General features: G+C 41.0%; 1 protein-coding gene across 3 annotated transcripts; it reads right to left on the reverse strand.

Annotated features, from left to right (window-relative positions):
- Positions 1-684: 684 nt before the first annotated feature.
- JKAMP (JNK1/MAPK8 associated membrane protein) lies at positions 685-19,685 on the reverse strand. 3 transcript variants are annotated; one of them, XM_066274194.1, is made up of 7 exons: positions 19,579-19,685; positions 17,301-17,374; positions 16,217-16,371; positions 9,309-9,515; positions 7,640-7,821; positions 2,072-2,148; positions 685-952 (listed from the first exon to the last, which is right to left on the reverse strand). In XM_066274194.1, the coding sequence occupies exons 1-7, from the start codon at positions 19,580-19,582 to the stop codon at positions 734-736; spliced, it is 918 nt and encodes a 305-aa protein (XP_066130291.1). In that variant the 5' UTR covers positions 19,583-19,685; the 3' UTR covers positions 685-733. The 3 variants fall into 3 exon arrangements, with proteins under 3 accessions (XP_066130291.1, XP_066130292.1, XP_066130290.1); XM_066274195.1 differs by having other exon boundaries at positions 17,301-17,424; positions 19,579-19,678; XM_066274193.1 differs by having other exon boundaries at positions 17,301-17,392; positions 19,579-19,668.
- Positions 19,686-19,693: the final 8 nt, after the last annotated feature.

Below are 19,693 nucleotides of genomic sequence, written 5' to 3' on the forward strand. Positions count from 1 at the left end.
AATCTCACTACCTAAAGTTTTTAATTTCCATAATTAGTCAAATTCAAATGTCAGAACATTTGAGACTTTCTGTAGTTAAGTTTTTCATTGTTTTTCTTTACAGAAATAGGAATAATTTGAAAATATCTTCAACCAAACGACCTGGAAACAGAAAACCTGTTTTATAAATTATGCTCTATTTTTATAATGGATAAAAATACTTTATTGGTGAAAATAAATAGATAACAAAAAATAACATACTTTGTTTCCATGTTTTCTCTCAGCCCCCACAGGTATGTGTGTCTTTATCATTCCTTATGCTTCCGAAACAAACAGAAACACACAGGCATGCACAGCAGTGCAAAGCTAAGGATTTCCCATTTACCTGTTCAAGTTTTCCTTATAAAGACAGAATCACATATTGCTAGGTACACAGAAACGTGATTTTTCTCTAAAGAACTGCTAAAGTGTCACAAGAGGCAAGTGCTTCCTAATGGGCTTCTTCTAAGAGCCTGCTGCCAGTGGCTAGTGGATTATACTAAATAACAGAGTAGTATATATAGTATTTAAGTCTAACCACAGAGTCTCAAGTTAAAACCAAAACCAAACCAAACAACCAAAAACATTAAGCTATACTGACAACCTTATTCCCGTACATGACAGAAAGTACTAATACATTTAATTGTTTTACTTTTTTAAGAATACTTTTTAGGTTTTTTGTTTGTTTTGGGGGGGTTATTTTGGCATTTTATATTCAGTGTCCATTGGCTCCTTCTGAGAGTATCCGTGAAGGTTCAGTAAATTTTGCTGTGAACAAGTAAAAAAGGGCTGGTGTGGGAACCAACGCCAGAAGGGGTAAATCTTGCTCGAGTTTGTCCACTCTGGAAATGGAGATTATTCCATAAGCATGAAGTAGCCAGTGGCTGAAGAGAACAATGAGTCTTTTCTTCCTGACCAGAAGATCATAGCAGCTCTATATAGTTTTATAATGGCAAGAAAAGAGAAACAGATTATTGAACTGAATCAGCTAGATAATTTATTATATTTTAATTTAAATGTATTTGGCAGTCATAACCTCAGAATCATAGAATGTTTGAGCTAAAAGGGACCTAAGGGACCACTACTACTTTATCTTCTTTAACTATACCTATTGCAATATGGATTAAAGATTACATAGGAGAAATGGGGATCATATACAAAGGAAAGTATTTGAATAATCACTATCAAACTATTGTCTAGTTCCTCTACTATATTATTCTCCCTAAAAGTTATTCCCTCTCTCTTTGTCACAGTTGCGACAGAAAGAGAAGCATCAACAGCAAGCATTCCAACATAGTTAACAACTTACTTTCTCTGGGTTGAATTTTTTTAAGTTAAGAGTTATGAGAAAGCATGTGTCTTATCCAGTGTAATGGGCAGTTAAAGACTGCACACAGGCACTGGGTTAGCAAGTACAGGGTGGAGCAGTACCAGGGCACTTGATACTTTGATTCCTTTAGAATTTAGCCTCAAAATAAAGAGTCCTTTCTAATAGTGACCTTCCACTGAAATTCTAAAAAGTTAAAGGCACAAAGGTGATATCTCAACACAGAAACAGTATCAGAACTAATATTGTAATTAGTTATTTCCAAATCACCCAACTATTATAGATGTTAGAGGACAAAAGTAAACATCCATAATCAAAAAAATAAAACTGGGGATAAAATACAAGGGGTAGAGAATGTATAATATAATTATTGATGACAGTGTTGCTACTGTAAAACAAAGTTTAAAAGTAGTTCTGTAAAGCATTTTTTGGTTTTGAAATGGTGTTAATCTCATAATTAAATATTTCCTATGGAAAAATTATGTGAAATGATTTTTTTTCTCCAACATGCTTGATAGAGCCTAACTACTTCACTAATTTCCCAAATACAGTCCAGTATACAACCTCTCATAAACACAACCAATGAGCTAACAGCTACCTAGTGACATCGATTAGCCAAGGATTACTAAATCAGTTGTATTATGTCATATCACGTGTATTATTGTCCTATTCAATTGTCAAATCTATTAAAAAAAAACCCTTTAATAAAGGAAGTAGTTTTCCTACCTCTATTTCAGAGGCCGACATGTATACAGCGAGAGTAACCAAAGATAACACTAATATGATGTATGGAAAGGCATAATCTGAAAAACAAACATTGGTATTATGGTGAAAATTAAGCAAGTTTTCTGAATAAACCATCAAAAAATTCAAACAGTCTAGTTCTCATAATTGAAAGCTTTCTCAACCAGTCAGTCCTGTGGGAGACCTGAGCCTTCATGCCCGCAGGCAGGGTCAGCAAACGTTTTCTGTCAGGGCCACAGTCAGTGTTGCCGGCTCTGCAGGCCATCGTCTCTGTCTCAACCGCCCCACTCCGCAGCTGTGGGAGCCTGTGCAGCACGGACGCCCTGGACAGGGGGGCGATCCGCGTCAGGGTCAGGACGAGTTGGGGGGCACAGGATTTCAGCACAATGCTAGAATGGCATGCAACTGAAAACTTATGAATTGTTTCTCTCAGGAATTTTCCATTTAATGTTTTTGGATCACTGCTGACTGCAGGTAACTGAAACCACAGAAAGCAAAGCCATGGATCAGGGAGACTACTGACTACACTTCAAACACAGCGCTGTAATGATACTGCACGCAAAACGTTCTTACAAAACACCGCCTTTCTCTTAAATGTTTTAAATGGACAGCACTCTAAAACAAAGGGACAAACTGAAAAAAATCCTGAATTGTTTTTCCTGCAATTATTTTAAAACAATTAACTTCAGTTTATAAAACCAAGCATTCTATATTGCAGCGACACCCATTTGGAACAATTTCAAATGTTAATTCAGGATGCAGAAGCCAGAAGCTCTGACTTACCTATAAAGGCCTGATTTCAATTTACTGAATAAATGAATGGCTCACTTGAGATTTCAAACCTTTTATTTCATAGACAGTGATTAGGTCCTCAACCAGCCATTCAAAAAAAAGAAAATCACATTTCATTTATAATTAGCTAAAAAATGTTACTGATGATACAAATTTAAGACCTGGCAGTAAAAAAGGCCTAAGGAGGAAAAGGAAGTTGCTAGGAAGACCTAAACCTCAAACCTGTGGGGAGTAGGTCCTGGGCTCAGGGCAGGACTTAGCACGGTCTTGCTCTAGGACCTAAAACAATTTGAGATTTTGAGCCATTAGGACCAGTGGTGGGGCCTGGAAATACGAATTTTAGTTCCCCTGATGATTCAGATGCAGATCCCACTAAAAACTGGCTTCAAAAACCCTCCCAGGCAGGTGCAAGCCTGTCACTGACGTCTTCCTAACAACTGCCAGTCTCTCTCCCGACACCCGAGCATTTTCAATACCAGAAGCTCTTGCTGTTCTACTTTGCTCAGACTTTCATATCCCCTTGTTATGGACTGAATGGTTTGTGTTCCCCAGATTCTTCTGCTGGACTCCAACCCCCAACGTGATGGTATCTGGAGGTGGGGCCTGGAATTAGTGCCTTTTGTAAAAGAGACCCCAGAGCTCTCTCTGCTTCTACAACGGAAAGACACAGCGAGCTCCCCCAGCCTCGAGTCCGCTGGGGCCCTGCTCCTGGATCTCCCCCTCTCCAGAACTGTGAGAGAATACTGCTGTCATCTGTAAGCCACCAGTTTATGGCGTTCTGGTACAGCAGCCAGAACTGACTAAACACCCGTACAAACCAAAAATTATCTTTTTCTTTTTTTTAATATCATAAAACTATGAGTTGGTAGGATGCTCCCTGTGACTAATCTCAGACTGCACAGGTGTATATTTGGTGTGAATGAATAAATCCTTGATCCTCCCTATGTGTATGTGTATGTGTTTGGGGGGGGGGGGGGTTGTGGGGTTTTTTTTGTTTTGTTTTTATTTCTTTTTTATTTTTTTTTGTATTTTTCTGAAGTTGGAAATGGGGAGGCAGTCAGACTCCCGCATGCACCCGACCGGATCCACCCGCATGCCTACCAGGGGGCGATGCTGCACCCATCTGGGGCGTTGCTCTGTTGCAACCAGAGCCATTCTAGCGCCTGAGGCAGAGGCCACAGAGCCATCCTCAGCACCCAGGCCAACTTTGCTCCAGTGGAGCCTTGGCTGCAGGAGGGGAAGAGATAGAGAGGAAGGAGAGGGGGAGGGGTGGAGAAGCAGATGGGCGCTTCTCTTGTGTGCCCTGGCCAGGAATCAAACCCGGGACTCCTGCATGCCAGGCCAACGCTCTACCACTGAGTCAACCAGCCAGGGCTGTTTTTTTTGTTGTTGTTTTTTTACAGAGACAGAGAGACAGAGAGAGGGATAGATAGGGACAGACAGACAGGAATGGAGAGATGAGAAGCATCAATCATTAGTTTTTTGTTGCAACACCTTAGTTGTTCATTGATTGCTTTCTAATATGTGCTTTGATGGTGGGGCTACAGCAGACCGAGTAACTCCTTGCTCGAGCCAGTGACCTTGGGTCCAAGCTGTGAGCTTTGCTCAAACCAGATGAGCCCCTGCTCAAGCTGGTGACCTCGGGGTCTCGAACCTGGGTCCTCCACATCCCAGTCCAACACTCTATCCCTGCGCCACTGCCTGGTCAGGCCTTATGTGTATGTTTTGAGTAGAGGCTTGTTAATAAAAATGATGTAAGACATTCAGTGTGGAAACAGGTATTTTTCAAGATAGCAGGTATAATGAAGGAAGCAATAATGCCGGGTAGCCTACTTTGATTAAGTTTCCAAATCCCTCCGGTTTTCACACCTTTATTCCTTTCCTCCACTTCTTTTTTTTTTTTTTTTTTTCCATTTTTCCAAAGCTGGAAACGGGGAGGCAGTCAGACAGATTCCCGCATGCGCCCAACCGGGATCCACCCGGCATGCCCACCGGGGGCAATGCTCTGCCCATCTTGGGCATCGTTCTATGGCAACCAGAGCCATTCTAGCGCCTGAGGCAGAGGCCACAGAGCCATCCTCAGCGCCCGGGCCAACTTTGCTCCAATGGAGCCTTGGCTGCGGGAGGGGAAGAGAGAGACAGAGAGGAAGGAGAGGGGGAGGGGTGAAGAAGTAGATGGGCGCTTCTCCTGTGTGCCCTGGCCGGGAATCGAACCTGGGACTCCCACATGCCAGGCCGACGTTCTACTGCTGAGCCCACCGGCCAGGGCCTTTCCTCCACTTCTTAACCAAAAGGTTCTCTAGAATAGCACTACCTGAAGTCTAGGATATAACTTTTTTTTAAGCGAGAGAGAAAGAAAGGGAGAGACATGAGAAGCATCAACTCGTATTTACAGCACCTTAACTGTTCATTGATTGCTTTCCCATATATGCCTTGACCAGGGGGCTCCAGCCGAGCCAGTGACCCCTTGCTCTAGCCAGCACTCTGGGCTTCAAGCCAGTGACCTTTGTGCTCAAGCCAGCAACCATGGGGTCATGTCAATGATCCTATGCTCAAGCCCGCAACCCTGTCAAGCCTGCGATCTTGGGGTTTTGAACCTGGGACATCAGCATCCCAGGTCAATGCTTTATCCACTATGCCAGCATGGGTCTGGTGGAAAGCTGACAATTCTTAAACCTTTCCAGCCCAGACAGCTCTTCCAAGCACCAGACTTGTACTATTTTGAATATTCCATGAATAGCTAAAACTGAATTCACTTCTCACCAACCTATTTGCTTCTTTTAAGATTCAGTTTATCCATTCACCAGTTACTAAGCCAGAAAGCAACTTTATCATCATATTCTCTTCCCATTGTCTCAACCCTTGTATTTTATCAGTTCCCTCGTTCAGCTAACTTTACCTTCAAAGTAGCTTTTCGTCCTAGTGTTTTTCTGCTTTAGGTCCATCAGTCAGACCTGGCTTGCTGCAATAATCTCTCAACTGACGCCCCAGGTCTTTTCCCTGACAATCCACCTTCCATCCTAAGGTACAAACCTAGTCTTGCCTGTCTTCTGCCTTAAAGAAGGAGTTTAGAATCCTTTTCAGAGTACGTCTCCACTTCCTACAGTGAGAACAGCAACCTCAAATGCCGAGAGCGCCAGCCAGCCAGGTAAACAGTTGACGTAAACAGAAAACAGAATGGCAGGGGCTAGACAGAACTAGAGATTTTCAAATACCGCGCAGGTCAACTGAAACAATATGGCTGTAAACCACAGTAAGAATGAACATAAAACCCCGATTAATCTCCAGTTTCCCTTGGTCTTACCCTCAAAATGCCACCCTAATCTTGAACCAAACTCATTACCAAGCTACATGACTTGCATAATGATGCCCAATCCTGCCTAGTTACTTTCGGCCAGAAGATGTGCCCTCCGTACCCTGGGGGACTCCGTATAAAACATGGTATCTAACATCCTTGCAATGGTCAATGCCCCCTATCCAAATAAGCAGCACAGTATGTCCTCTCAGCTCTTACAGATTTTCCCAGTAGTATGTGAGCCCTTTAAAACCAACTTTTTCTTATTCTTCTTTTGCATAACAATTTATCTAAATGGTTGCTGAATAAACAGATAGCAATATTAAAATCAAGAATAGTCTATTGACCAGGCGGTGTCGCAGTGGATAAGCATTGGCCTCGGACGCAGAGGACCCAGGTTCGAAACCTGAGGTTGATGGCTTAGTGCTCATCCGGCTTGAGTGGGAGCTCACCAGCTTGAGTACAGGGTCACTGGCTTGAGTGTGGGATCATAGACATGACCCATTGGTTGCTGGCTTGAGCCCAAAGGTCACTGGCTTATGCCCAAGGTCACTGGGTTGAGCAAGGGGTCACTAGCTCTGCTATAGCCCCCCTCCCCCAGTCAAGGCACATATGAAAAAGCAATCAATGAACTAAGGTGTCACAATGAAGAAGTGGTGCTTCTCATCTCTCTCTCTTCTAGTCTGTCCCTGTCTGTCCCTCTCTCTGTCTCTTGCACACACACACACACAAAAAGAATAGTCTAAAGATTCTTTTACTGTATCTAAAAGGTTTTCATAAAGAGACTTGGAAATCTAAGACCTAACAATGATAACACTATACATTACCAAGAGTCATTTACATATATTATATGCAAATTTTCTAATTTATACTTAGGTCTTACAATTTTTTCTGTTGTGGTTATAAGCTTCAAATACAAAGTACTTTCTACATAGAAATAAGGCTTATTATATGTTTTTACAAAAATATATACTATGGTTTATTTTTGAGAATTAAGAAAAAAAATCTTTTTTAAAGAAACAGCTCCAGCCTAACCAGGCGGTGGTGCAGTGGATATAGTGTTGGCCTGGGATGCAGAGGACCCAGGTTTGAGACCCCGAAGTCACTGGTCTGAGCACGGGGTCATCCAGCTTGAGCCAGGATCATAGACATAACCCCATGGTCTCTGGCTTAAGCCCAAAGGTCACTGGCTTGAAGCCCAAGGTCACTGGCTTGAGCAAGGAAGGGCTACAGGCTCGGCTGGAGTGCTCCCCACCCCCGGGGTCAAGGCACATATGAGAAAGCAATCAATAAACAACTAAGGTGCCGCAACAAAGAACTGATGCTTCTCATCTCTCTCCTTTCCTATCTCTCTCTTTCTTGCTAAAAAAAAAATGAAAATAAAAGAGCTCCAAAATGATACTTAGAGGAAATATTGGTCATCACGTATAACAACAAATATATTAGCTAACCATCAAACTTACATAGAAGGCCTCCGCCAACTGCCTGAAGCACGGTTAATATTGGGAAGAAATAAAGTGCAGCATAAATACTTTTAAATCGATCGGACTTCCCCAGCCCGCAGGCAATCTTCTTCACCAGGAGAGGCCGGAGCAGCATCATTAACACTAGGCAGAACGCATAATAGATAAACACAATGGTGTACCTGTAAAATAAAGAAAGAGTTCTATTCTCAAAATATGTTTTAAAATTGATCATTTTCAAATCAAAGATCCTATAAAAGGTAAAAGGACATGAAGTCTACCCTTGAATATTCATACTGCTGGAAGGTTGGCCAAGACTCAAACGTTGCTGTACAGTGCATGCCAGTCCCTTTCCACGAGGCAGTTGGGGAATGTGTATCCAAAACCCTAAAAATGTGTAAATCCTTCAACCCAGCAATTTTACTTATAGAAATGTATCAAAGGAAAATACTCAGGGATACACAAAAATCTTTATGAACAAGGTTTTTACTGGATCACATAATACAGAGAACTCAGGAAGAAAATAAATATTCAACAATAGAAAACTGGTTAAGCTTTCCAGTATATTTATGCTGGAATATGACGTAGTCATTTGATTTGTTGAAGCTGAGGGGACAGCTCTATTAAATCAACAGAGGGCTTTATCAGTTCTTTATATATACATTTTAGCCATACATATATGTACAGCCTGAGAGCCAGAGAGAGAGAATATATACATGGAATAAATGATTTGCAAGGCTTAAAACTGCACATGTGGAAAGATTTTCATATCTTTATATCTGGATCTTATTTTTTGAAAATTACCTTTTTACATATATGCATGTGTGTTTTGATGTTTAATACTATTAAAAAACTTCCTCAAAAAGGGCTGTTTCATAGAGCATATCATGTAATGAAAACTTGCTCTATGAAAACATAAACACCAGACTCTTCTACTGTACCTTTACCAAGTATGACAACATCAAAGGAACACCAACAATTTACACAAAACCTAAAAATGAAGTAATCTGGGATATTATACAGAATGTTATAAATTTTGTATTTTTAAAACAAAACATTCTGATTGAAATTTCATTTATTTGAAAACAAAACAAAAAACAAAGAATATTAACCCCAAACACTCTAGTAATTTCAGCTACTATTAGGTGCTTCCCATAATAAGGCATATACTGTATCTGATATGTACGAATTTATTTAATCCTCACAATCACCTTATAAGGGATCATCATTCTCATTTGAGCAACGGAGAAACTGAGTTACAAGGGGCTCTTCAGATGCTCAAGTTAACACAACAACAGGCAGACCTGGGATTCAAACTCAAGCGTGTTTTTAGCTCTGAAATCCAGAGTCCTTCCCTTATGTCAGATAGTTGCTTCTCTGTTGCATACCTAAAAGGTTTTCCTTATAAATCCCTTTTAAAGAACCATATATGGTTTATTTTGCAAGTGTTTTATACACACTTTAACACCAATACAAAAAACCTTCCACTTCTATTAACTAAGATGTACTTCTATTTTCTCCTATCAGACGATGCATTTCTTAAGGAAATAATTTCCACTTATTTCCCCCAGTGCCTAGACGCCATTTTACAATGCTCATCCTGTTGAAATGACTGAAATCTAGCATTATCATTTGCTAAAAATGGTCTCAAGTCTGAAGAAATACTTACAGTGGGTAGACTGCTTCATGAGTACAGTGCACGGTGGTGACGTAATCCGGACTGGGGTTGTAAAGCATTGTGTACCAGTCAGAAAGCATCACCACCCGACAGGAGCGGAGAGAAAGAACACCGACGGGATCGCTCACAAGTAAGGTGATAATAGCTGCCACACTGCACTCAAATAACGCAGTGATGTGCTGGAAAAGTGCACTGGAACTGGTCAAACAAAAGAAGCACAATTACCAGAAAAGTTTTAGTGCTAAATGGCTTTTAATAAAACCTGCATGGAATTTAAGACATGATTTTTTTTAAAAAATTTTTAACTGTTACCTCCTGAAACTAAAAATCTTCTAAATAAGTAGAAAAAGCTAAACATATATGAAAAGTACTTGAGAAGAGTTTAACCTTGTTTACTAAAAAAAGGGATAACACCGTGCAGTATCATCTAAACATGCAGAACAGCAGAAATTAGATCTACCTTTATCTTTAGTGTCTTGCCAAATTGCTATGAAAAACTTTTCTCTCTTTTTTAATCAAGTGAGAGGTAGGGAGGTGAAGAGACAGACTCCCACAAGCACTTCGACCAGGATCCACCAGGCAACCCCTGTCTGGGGCTGATGCTCTGCCCTTCTGGGGCCACTGCTCCGTTCCTCAGCAACCGAACTATTTTAGCACCTGAGGCCGCTAGGCCATGGTGACATCCTCAGTGCCAGGGCCAATTTGCTCATTTGAGCTGTGGCTGCAGGAGAGGAAGTGAGGGAAGGGGAGAAGGGTGGCAAAGCAGATGGTTGCTTCTCCCGTGTGCCCTGATCGGCAATCAAACGTGGGACTTCCACATGCCAGGCCAACGCTCTACCACTGAGCCAACAGGCCAGGGCAAACATTTCTTAAAGCTTTTTATGCATTATTTTAAATTATCTTAAATATAAAAAAGTACAGAAAAATTATATGTAATATATTAGTTATAAAGTATAATAAATACTGCAAACTCACCACCTAATCCAATTCAGAGCTTTTATCTACCTCTGTTCTGCCCATTTCACACTTCTATCTCTACCCTAGAGGTAACCATTATATAAAATGTTATCACTTTTTCTAATGTTTTTATTCCTATTGTATTAATGCTTCAAGACCACTCCAGCTCCTTTAGGGCATAGGACTTTAAGCCTAGGCGACTCCACATGTACTCAGTGTGGGTCTCATTTCCTCGCCTCTGAGGAACTGCTTAAAAGCTACTGCTGAGGCCCTGGCCGGTTGGCTCAGCGGTAGAGCGTCGGCCTGGTGTGCGGGGGACCCGGGTTCGATTCCCAGCCAGGGCACATAGGAAAAGCGCCCATTTGCTTCTCCACCCCGCCCCCCTCCTTCCTCTCTGTCTCTCTCTTCCCCTCCCGCAGCCAAGGCTCCATTGGAGCAGGAGTGGCCCGGGCGCTGGGGATGGCTCCTTGGCCTCTGCCCCAGGCGCTAGAATGGCTCTGGTCACGGCAGAGCGACACCCCGGAGGGGTAGAGCATCGCCCCCTGGTGGGCAGAGCATCGCCCCTGGTGGGTGTGCCGGATGGATCCCGGTCGGGCGCATGCGGGAGTCTGTCTGACTGTCTCTCCCCGTTTCCAGCTTCGGAAAAATACAAAAAAAAAAAAAAAAAAAAGCTACTGCTGAGAAGGAATGGCTCGTGCTGCCAGGCTGAGCCATCCTGGCATCGGTATGACCTGTGATAGTCTCCTAACTCTGAATGTTTAATTGAACCTGAGTGGATTCCCAGGAAATAGTACAGACACATATTATAGCTTCTCATTCTGTTTCACATCTCTTAACATATTTCATAATTTCTCTCTCCTTTCCTCTCAGTGCTGCATTATTTTTTTTTGTATATATATTTTCTAATTCACTAATTCTACCTTCGACTGTTTAATCTGCTAATTGACCTACCATTTTGGGGGGCAAGTATACATTTTCATTTCTAGAACAGTCCTTTTTTTAAAAAAAATCTGTTCGTTCCTAATAATCTCTTATTTACTGGAGATCTTCGTGACTGCAACCTTTATTTCTTTAAACATTACAAAGATAACAGATATTTTATAGCTAAAAGTCCATTATCAAAGTCCTCTGGGAGAATAAATTATTTGTTATGACTACCAACTCTCAGTCACACTGTTTATTTGCTAGTCATAGATTAGGACGTCATTAATAGATCTTAATAAACAAGAGTCTTATAGGCCTAAACTGAGAATGGGGAAGCTTTCTAGCAAAGAAGACTTACTGCTTTTGCCAGCAGCCATGCCCACCACTACCTTGGGAGCCCCTAAGAGTCTGGGCTTGGCACTGGCTATCCACGATTCCATATCCAAATAGCACTGCTGCTATCAGCAATTAACCTCAAGCATCTCCCCCATCCATACTGGCCCCAGCTCAGAGTGGGTTCGTTTGTTATCTGAAAGAAAATAGTTTCTTGGGGCTCTCCCCTAACTCCAGGGAGACCAGCGGTGTCTTTCACAGACTTCAGTAATTTCATGCAGAAGGCCACTTGAAGCTCATGATTATCCCATATTGTTGGGAGAACTCTAGCACCATCTTACACAGATGAAAACACTGTACATAAGTAAACATTTGCATCTTGACATATAATCCAATCTTTTGTTTCCTTACAGAGTTCACACCTTTAGAGGCAAAATTTTAACCTCATCACTTCTTGCCATTGTTTTAACTTTGTTACTGTTCTCTTTTTATAATACCCATTCCATCCAACTGCATCTGCAGTCAACCACATGATCTTTAAAAAACAAAATCTGATTCTCAAACTCTGCTTATTAATCTGCTTCACCGAGTCCCACCTGCACAATACTCCTCACCAGCACTGTCTTCCATACCTCATGGCTCTGCTAAATAACTGTTTTCTCACCCCTTACACGCCTGGGCATGCTTCACACTCACCCTCACACACATTTCCCCATCGTGGCAAGCTGTGCATCCTTCACAATCAGCTATGGGGTCTTCCCCAGGTCTTACGAACATTTCCTAAGACTCCCCAAACCCCAAATATCTTGAAATCCTGGCCTCATTCATTCTCACAGCACCTTCATTTCTTGATTATACTGAGCTCTTTTTTGCTTCTATACTTTTGCATGTCTTTTTTCTTACATCTGACAGACTCCTCAATTCTTCTATCAAAAACAATCATTTCTCGCCCGACCAGGCAGTGGCACAGTGGATAGAGCATCGAACTGGGATGCAGAAGAACCCAGGTTCGAGACCCCAAGGTTGCCAGCTTGAGCAGGGGCTCATCTGGTGTGAGCAAAGCTCACCAGCTTGGACCCAAGGTCTCTGGCTCGAGCAAGGGGTTACTTGGTCTGCTGAAGGTCCACGGTCAAGGCACATATGAGAAAGCAATCAATGAACAACTAAGGTGTCGCAACGAGAAACTGATGATTGATGCTTCTCATCTCTCTCCGTTCCTGTCTGTCTGTCCCTATCTATTCCTCTCTCTGACTCTCTATCTCTGTAAAAAACAGACAAAAAAAAATCATTTCTCAAAGTCTACCTTAAAGTCAGGTTTTTCTTCTATTAACACCATCCAATTTGAGAAGGCAAAATTAACTTCTTCATGCAGCCTTAAATCTCTGCCCATACCTGTATGATAGGACCTCACATATACTGTGAAGGGTTATCATTTCATCCATTGGACTATGAGCAGCCACATTTTAGTTATCTCTGAAACTGGCCACTTACTGCAACTACCCTTAAAGACTGCTGGATGAATATATCTGAAAAATTATAATTATATAAATACAAATTACATAAGAAACACAGCTTCTGGCCTGACCAGGCGGTGGCACAGTGGATAAAGCATCGGACTGGGATGCAGGGGACCCAGGTTCGAGACCCCGAGGACGCCAGCTTGAGCACGAGCTCATCTGGTTTGAGCAAAGCTCACCAGTACGGACCCAAGGTCGCTGGCTCAGGCAAGGGGTCACTCAGTCTGCTGAAGGCCCGTGGTCAAGGCACATATGAGAAAGCAATCAATGAACAACTAAGGTGTCGCAACGAAAAACTGATGATTGATGCTTCTCATCTCTCTCCATTCCCATCTGTCTGTCCCTATCTATCCTTCTCTCTGACTCTCTTTGTCTCTGTAAAAAACAAACAAACAAAAAAAACAAAAAAAACCCACAGCCTCTGACTACATTACATAAAAATATGCAATTGCTGCCTATCTCTGCCCTGGCCTTAAAGATAAACAAATTTAATAACAAACTCTAGGGAAAGCAGGAGCACTGGGAAGAAGAGTTCTGATCACTGTCTGGCCCATGTATTCTTAATAGGTGATGTCACTCCCAGAGGGCAAGAATTGGTCCTTGTGGATAAAATACTACCACACTTTATACATAAAGTACATATATACAGACACTACGTAAACAGATCAATAGAAATCTCTAGGGGGTAGGTGGAATTAGGGAATGAAAGGCATCTATAAGGCTCTTTAAAGAGGTAACAATGAAAAAGAGGTTGAGAACACTGGTTCGCCTCAGATAACTAGGCACCTGCTTCTTTCATTAAAAATACGTCTCAAAACAAAACAGATGGTCCTTGAGTTCCCTGCTATCAACTGGCTATGCAAAGCATAGCTACCTTTTTTAATCCACCTCCTTTCCTGTCTAAACAATGATCACTCCTCTGTTCTACCTCAAAACAAAGCTCTACCCTCTGTTCTAAGAGTCTCCCTAGAAATGTTCTAGTTCTAAAGCATTTGGAAGGTACTCCTGTTACCTCCACCTCTTCTCTACTTTGAGCTGAGAAGTTTCAATAATTACTGAGCATTTATTCTATTTTAGTTTTAAGTGTACTCTACCTTTCTCACTGTCATCTCATTATTCTATAACAAAAATGAAAAGAATGAAACCTGCTTTTAAAACATCTATTTATAGATTCTTCTGAAAAATAAAGTTTTTTCAGCATAAATAATCACTGTGGATTTATTAAGTACGATCCCGAAAAGTGCTAATTCCATTTCCATCTGACTATCCTTTCCACTTCTATTCCCATGATGGGAGTCTGGCCATCACGGTTTCTTCTAATATATCTCTCATCTCCCCTCCACAGAGGTGACCTTCCTAAATATACACCCACCGACGGTACTTCTCTAAACCAAACCCTTCACCCTGTGTCTTCACCAAGCAAATACTAAGTGAGCACCTCTCGTGCCAGCTGCTGTGCCAGTCTCTGCAGAGTCCACGGAGAACAAGAGAGATGGCCACTGCCCTCTTGGGGCTCATGGTCAGGGGTGGGAGGAATGTGGACTGAGAAAACAAACATACCTACCATATTTTTCGCTCCATAACACACAGTTTTTCCCCCCAAAAGTGGAATGAAAAATACGGTATTTTATTATTTTAACACACCATTTGGTTCAGAATATTTTTTAATTATTTTCCTCCTTAAAACCCTAGGTGTGTCTTATGGTCAGGTGCATCTTATGGAGCGAAACATACGGTAACTATAAATGGTATAGAGTGCTAAATACAAAACAAAATCAACAAGATGAAGAGTGCCATTAACAAAGAAAAAGAAGGGGACAGACCTAATTTAGACTGGGTCAGGGAAGGCCTCGCCTAGTGGGTGTCATTTGAACTGAAATCTGAAGGGAAAAAGGCAGATTGGTAAAAAGTTGCAGTCACAGGGACAAGCAAGTACAACACTACTTCAGGCAGAGAGTTTGGGGAGGGGAAAGGGAGCGGATCTACAGCAGGACAGGTGTTGAGAAGGCAGACTGGCCAGTATGGCTAAAATATACTAAGGCAGAATGTGGTTCCCATTCCCAGTAGAGGAAAGTTCATAACCTCATCAAACCCTCCACATTCCGGCCTCAGCCCACCGTTCCCACTCTCCTCACCAGCTGCTTTCACACCCCCACACTGTGGGCAGCCCGGACTACTTCCGCTCCCTCCCGACAGCGCACACACTCTCTACCTCCTTGCTAGTGTTCAAGCCCTTTCCTCTGCCTAAAATGGTCCTTTTCCTCGAGTCTTTCAGATCCTACCAGGTCCGATTTCTCTCTTCCATTCTTTACGATTCCAGAGCATTTTGTTTACAATGCTTTTTAGACTTTTTGTTTATACACTTTTAAGACTGATTTATTTTACATTTATATTACATTTGTCTTCTCTACAGGATTATGACCATAAACTATGTTGGTTATTCATGTATCTCCTCCTCTGATCTAAAAATAAAACAGTCCTTAAATGAATATTTATGGAGTTAATGTGTTAGCCTGACTTTTCATAACTAGGTTGCAGCTATATCATTTAACTATATTATACTAGATTACTAGTAGTAAATTAAACCACAAAGTATTAGCTCTAGAACAATGAACTTTGTAAACACAAGTAATTCTTTGTAAAAAAAAAAAAACAAACAAAAAAAACAATAAAGAATATAATTAAAAAAATTTTTTTTAATTTCTTCAGCCTGACCTGTGGTGGCGCAGTGGATAAAAGCGTTGACCTGAAATGCTGAGATCATGGGTTCAGTTCAGGATCCTGGAATTGCCAGGTCAAGGCACATATGAGAAGCAACTATGAGTTGATGCCTCCTGTTCCTCCCTCCTCCCTTTCTCTCTCTCTCTCATCTCTCTAAAATCAGTAAATAAAATCGTAAAAAAACACACAAAAATTCTTTTAAAAAAAATGTAAATAAAAAAATCCTCCAAGCTCATTTAAAGTAAAAAAAAGGACACTTCCCTTGTTATTTACTGAAGCATGCCCTATTGTTAAGTGTTCTTGCCACAATCAAAAGTAACCAGAATATAAAGCAAAAACAGGTTTACCACTTCTAAAACAACAGAAGTGTGACTGTTTGATAAGGTGTTCTAAACAATAATTATTTCAACATCAGTCCATCCAAATACATTTGTAGAAAGTGCTAACCTTTTTTTCCCTGAGTACCATTCAATGAAGAACCAATGTAAAACAAGAGGAAGCATCGCCATGAATCCAAGATACAGCCAATCATAAAGTTCTGGAGACTCTGTGCAAGGCTGACAGTATTTCTGTGCATTCGTTCTCTGTCCTCTTGGACACACCTATAATATATCAAAAACAGTACTTTATGTACAGAGATTATTTAGAACATGAATACCCCCCCAAATCTTTCTATAATATATCCCATTTCAGTTTAAACATCTGTTCACATGTGCATCTTTTAGAAATAAGAGAAAGTGTAAGTAAAATAAAAAGAAGTCTACACTGTATTTGTCTATATCAGTGGTCCCCAACCCCCGGGGCCGCGGACCAGTACCAGTCCATGGGCCATTTGGTATCAGTCCGCAGAGAAAGAACAAATAACTTACATTATTTCCATTTTATTTATATTTAAGTCTGAACGATGTTTTATTTTTTTTAAAAAATGACCAGATTCCCTCTGTTACATCCGTCTAAGACTCACTCTTGACGCTTGTCTCGTAAGTTCAACAATTATATTTAAAAATACCACAGTTTTTACGCTGGTTGCATAATTTTATTTTGTGCATTTATCCGTCCCACCCTAAAGGCCGGTCCATGAAAATATTTTCTGACATTAAACTGGTCCGTGGCTCAAAAAAGGTTGGGGACCACTGACTTATATCTGTATAATGCTCTTAAAGGAGTCCTTTTACTAAGTTACTAAAATGGTTGAATAATACTAAATGAAAAACCTAGTTATTAACATCGTACAAAAATAATTGCAAACAAGTCTTCTGGAATTGTAATGTTAATTTACTTAGATGTCCAAGTCACTGTACTGTATCACTAATAAAATTAAAAATTACTATAAAATTATAAATGTTTTTAAAAACACAACTATGTCAAGAAAGATGTACTACTATACACAATCAATATAACACGATTTTATTAATGCCTACATATTCTTTCATAAATTAATGAATAGAACAAAGAAAAAAGATATATGTTAAAAAGTTTCAAAAGCAAAGAGGTTTTACAAATGAAATAACATACAAACACTAAGACTTACCCCACATTCTCCATATATTTCAGTTGAGCCATTTTTAAATAATAGGGTCTTCCCACAGTAAAGTCCAAGGCATGCTGGTTGAACATCGACAGCTTTTTAAAAACAAATGCCAGTACAGTAACATCTTTTATGATTATAAAAAAATAATGCAATAACAGGTGAAGCATTTGGCAGAAATAACAGTTTCAAGTAAAAAAAATATATGCAATATGACAAACACCTTGATACATTTATTTTAAAAATTAAATTTTTCCTTTACACTGTTGACACTGCAGAAAGTTATACTGGAACCTTGTTGTTAATACTGTTTCTTAAGGGGGGGAGGGAAGGGGGGAGAGGAGGAGGGGCACAAAGAAAACTAGATAGAAGGTGACAGAGGACAATCTGACTTTGGGTGATGGGTATGCAACATAATTGAATGACAAGATAACCTGGACATGTTTTCTTTGAATATATGTACTCTGATTTATTGATGTCACCCCATTAAAATTAATAAAAATTAAAAATATATACTGTTTCTTATGATTAACATCCTCAGTCTTCTACCAGAACTCAAAGCCTAACCTGGCCTGTCTCCAAAGGCTCCAGCCAGCCACTCCCCTTGATTAGATGGTCTAGACTTCTGAATTCACATTGTCTTTCAATAAGAGGATTAGTAGAGGATCACTACTTTGCATTTTACTCAACCAGGACATTAAGTGCACATGAATGTGCACACACGTGCACACGTGTGCACAATCTATTGTCACCTTCTTTCATAATAGAACACATTGTAATGCCAGAACAGCAGAAGGAACATAATTTCAGAATAAAGAGCAGGACTTTAAATTCACTGTTATAAAAAGCTTATTACATTATTCTAACTTTTGTCATATTTTTTGAGGACAGGTGAAAATTTCACCAAGGCTGTCACCAGGCCTCTGACCAACCAGTATTTGGAAACCACTGCCTTAGAGTCAATCCCCTGATTGCAAGGCTTGGGGGAAATAAAAAGCAGCCGCTCTTTACAAAAACAAATAAAAATACTCAGCGCCTACAGATTGTCTATGACCTCATGAACAGGGAGACGTTACTGAAGAAGGATTTTTTCATTCATGACATGCTTCCCTTCATTCACTGATTCATTCAATTCAATAAACATGCACTAAGTGTCAGATTCCACTGGCTAGGGACAACTGAAGCTTCACAGAGGAACATGACCGAGTCCTTGCCTTCAAGGAGCCTACAGCCTGGTGTGGAATTATTCCAAAACAACGGTGCTCAAATGTAAATTAACTTGAAAATTATGCATTTTATATTTATTCTTGAACAATCATTTCCCAAATTCTTCATGAATTCACAATCTATGGACTGCCTGATCCATAATGCCCTTTCTCCTTTCAAACTCAACAGGACTTCTGATTTCTTTCTCCTGGTGCTGCTGAGGAAAACAAAACAAAACAAAACAGAAACAGCACTGACTAAAATACCTCAAGTTTAACATTTTCACATTTATCAGAGTTCTAATTTTTTTTTTTAAAAAACCCACAAGCTGCTTGGCTTTATTTGGCACTTATTTTTAAACCAACTGTAATCACAATGTTCTAAACTAACTGATGAAAATTAATTGTTTCAGGTATCTTGAGAAGGCAGAAGTTACAGAATTGGAAGTTTCTTCTACACAGGCATCGCGTCTAGTAGATGCTCAATAAATACATTTGAATGTAAGTAACTAGTTTCTTAAACCCCAAGTCCTGAAAACCAGCAACAGCTTACCATCAGCCAAACAAAACCCTGACTCCTAGTGTCTGTTCACTTTTTCCTTACATTTCCTTCTGTATATGAGAGCTAAATTCGTGCAACCTTTGTGGATGGCCCTATAAACTTGTGTTTGATGCTGAAACAAGAGGCCGTCGTTATGTGGGCTGGAGCTTCTGCGTCCTTTACTGTTTTTCTGCACTTACTAACGCCTGTGCTCTAATATGTGAAGTCAACCCTTATGAATGTTAAACAAAGGGACTGACACAGACACTTGAAGTGACGTTTCAAACGTAACAACAAGGCCTGGCCTCTCTCCCTCTCCGCACGCAGCCGACACCCTCTGTGCAGCGGGTACGGGGCAGAGACCCTCACCTCTCCCCACACCGCACCCCCTACACACCGGCCCCGGAGCGGTGGGAGCAAGGAGCGGGGATGAGCCGCTACCCCGAGGCCGCCCACCGGGGCCAGCCCGGAGCCAGCCGCCTAAGGAAGAAGAAGGGACGCTGACAAATGCTCCCCGGGGCCGGGGACCACTCACCCATTGGCCGCTTGTAAATTCTCCTGGAAAGCCTCCAGGATCAGCCGACGCGGCCGCAGCACCCGGACATCCGGGCCACAGAAGCCTCAGCGGTTCCGCCTCCTGGTAACCCGGG

Source organism: Saccopteryx bilineata, chromosome 4 (genome assembly GCF_036850765.1).
Source record: "Saccopteryx bilineata isolate mSacBil1 chromosome 4, mSacBil1_pri_phased_curated, whole genome shotgun sequence".
NCBI lineage: Eukaryota > Metazoa > Chordata > Mammalia > Chiroptera > Emballonuridae > Saccopteryx > Saccopteryx bilineata.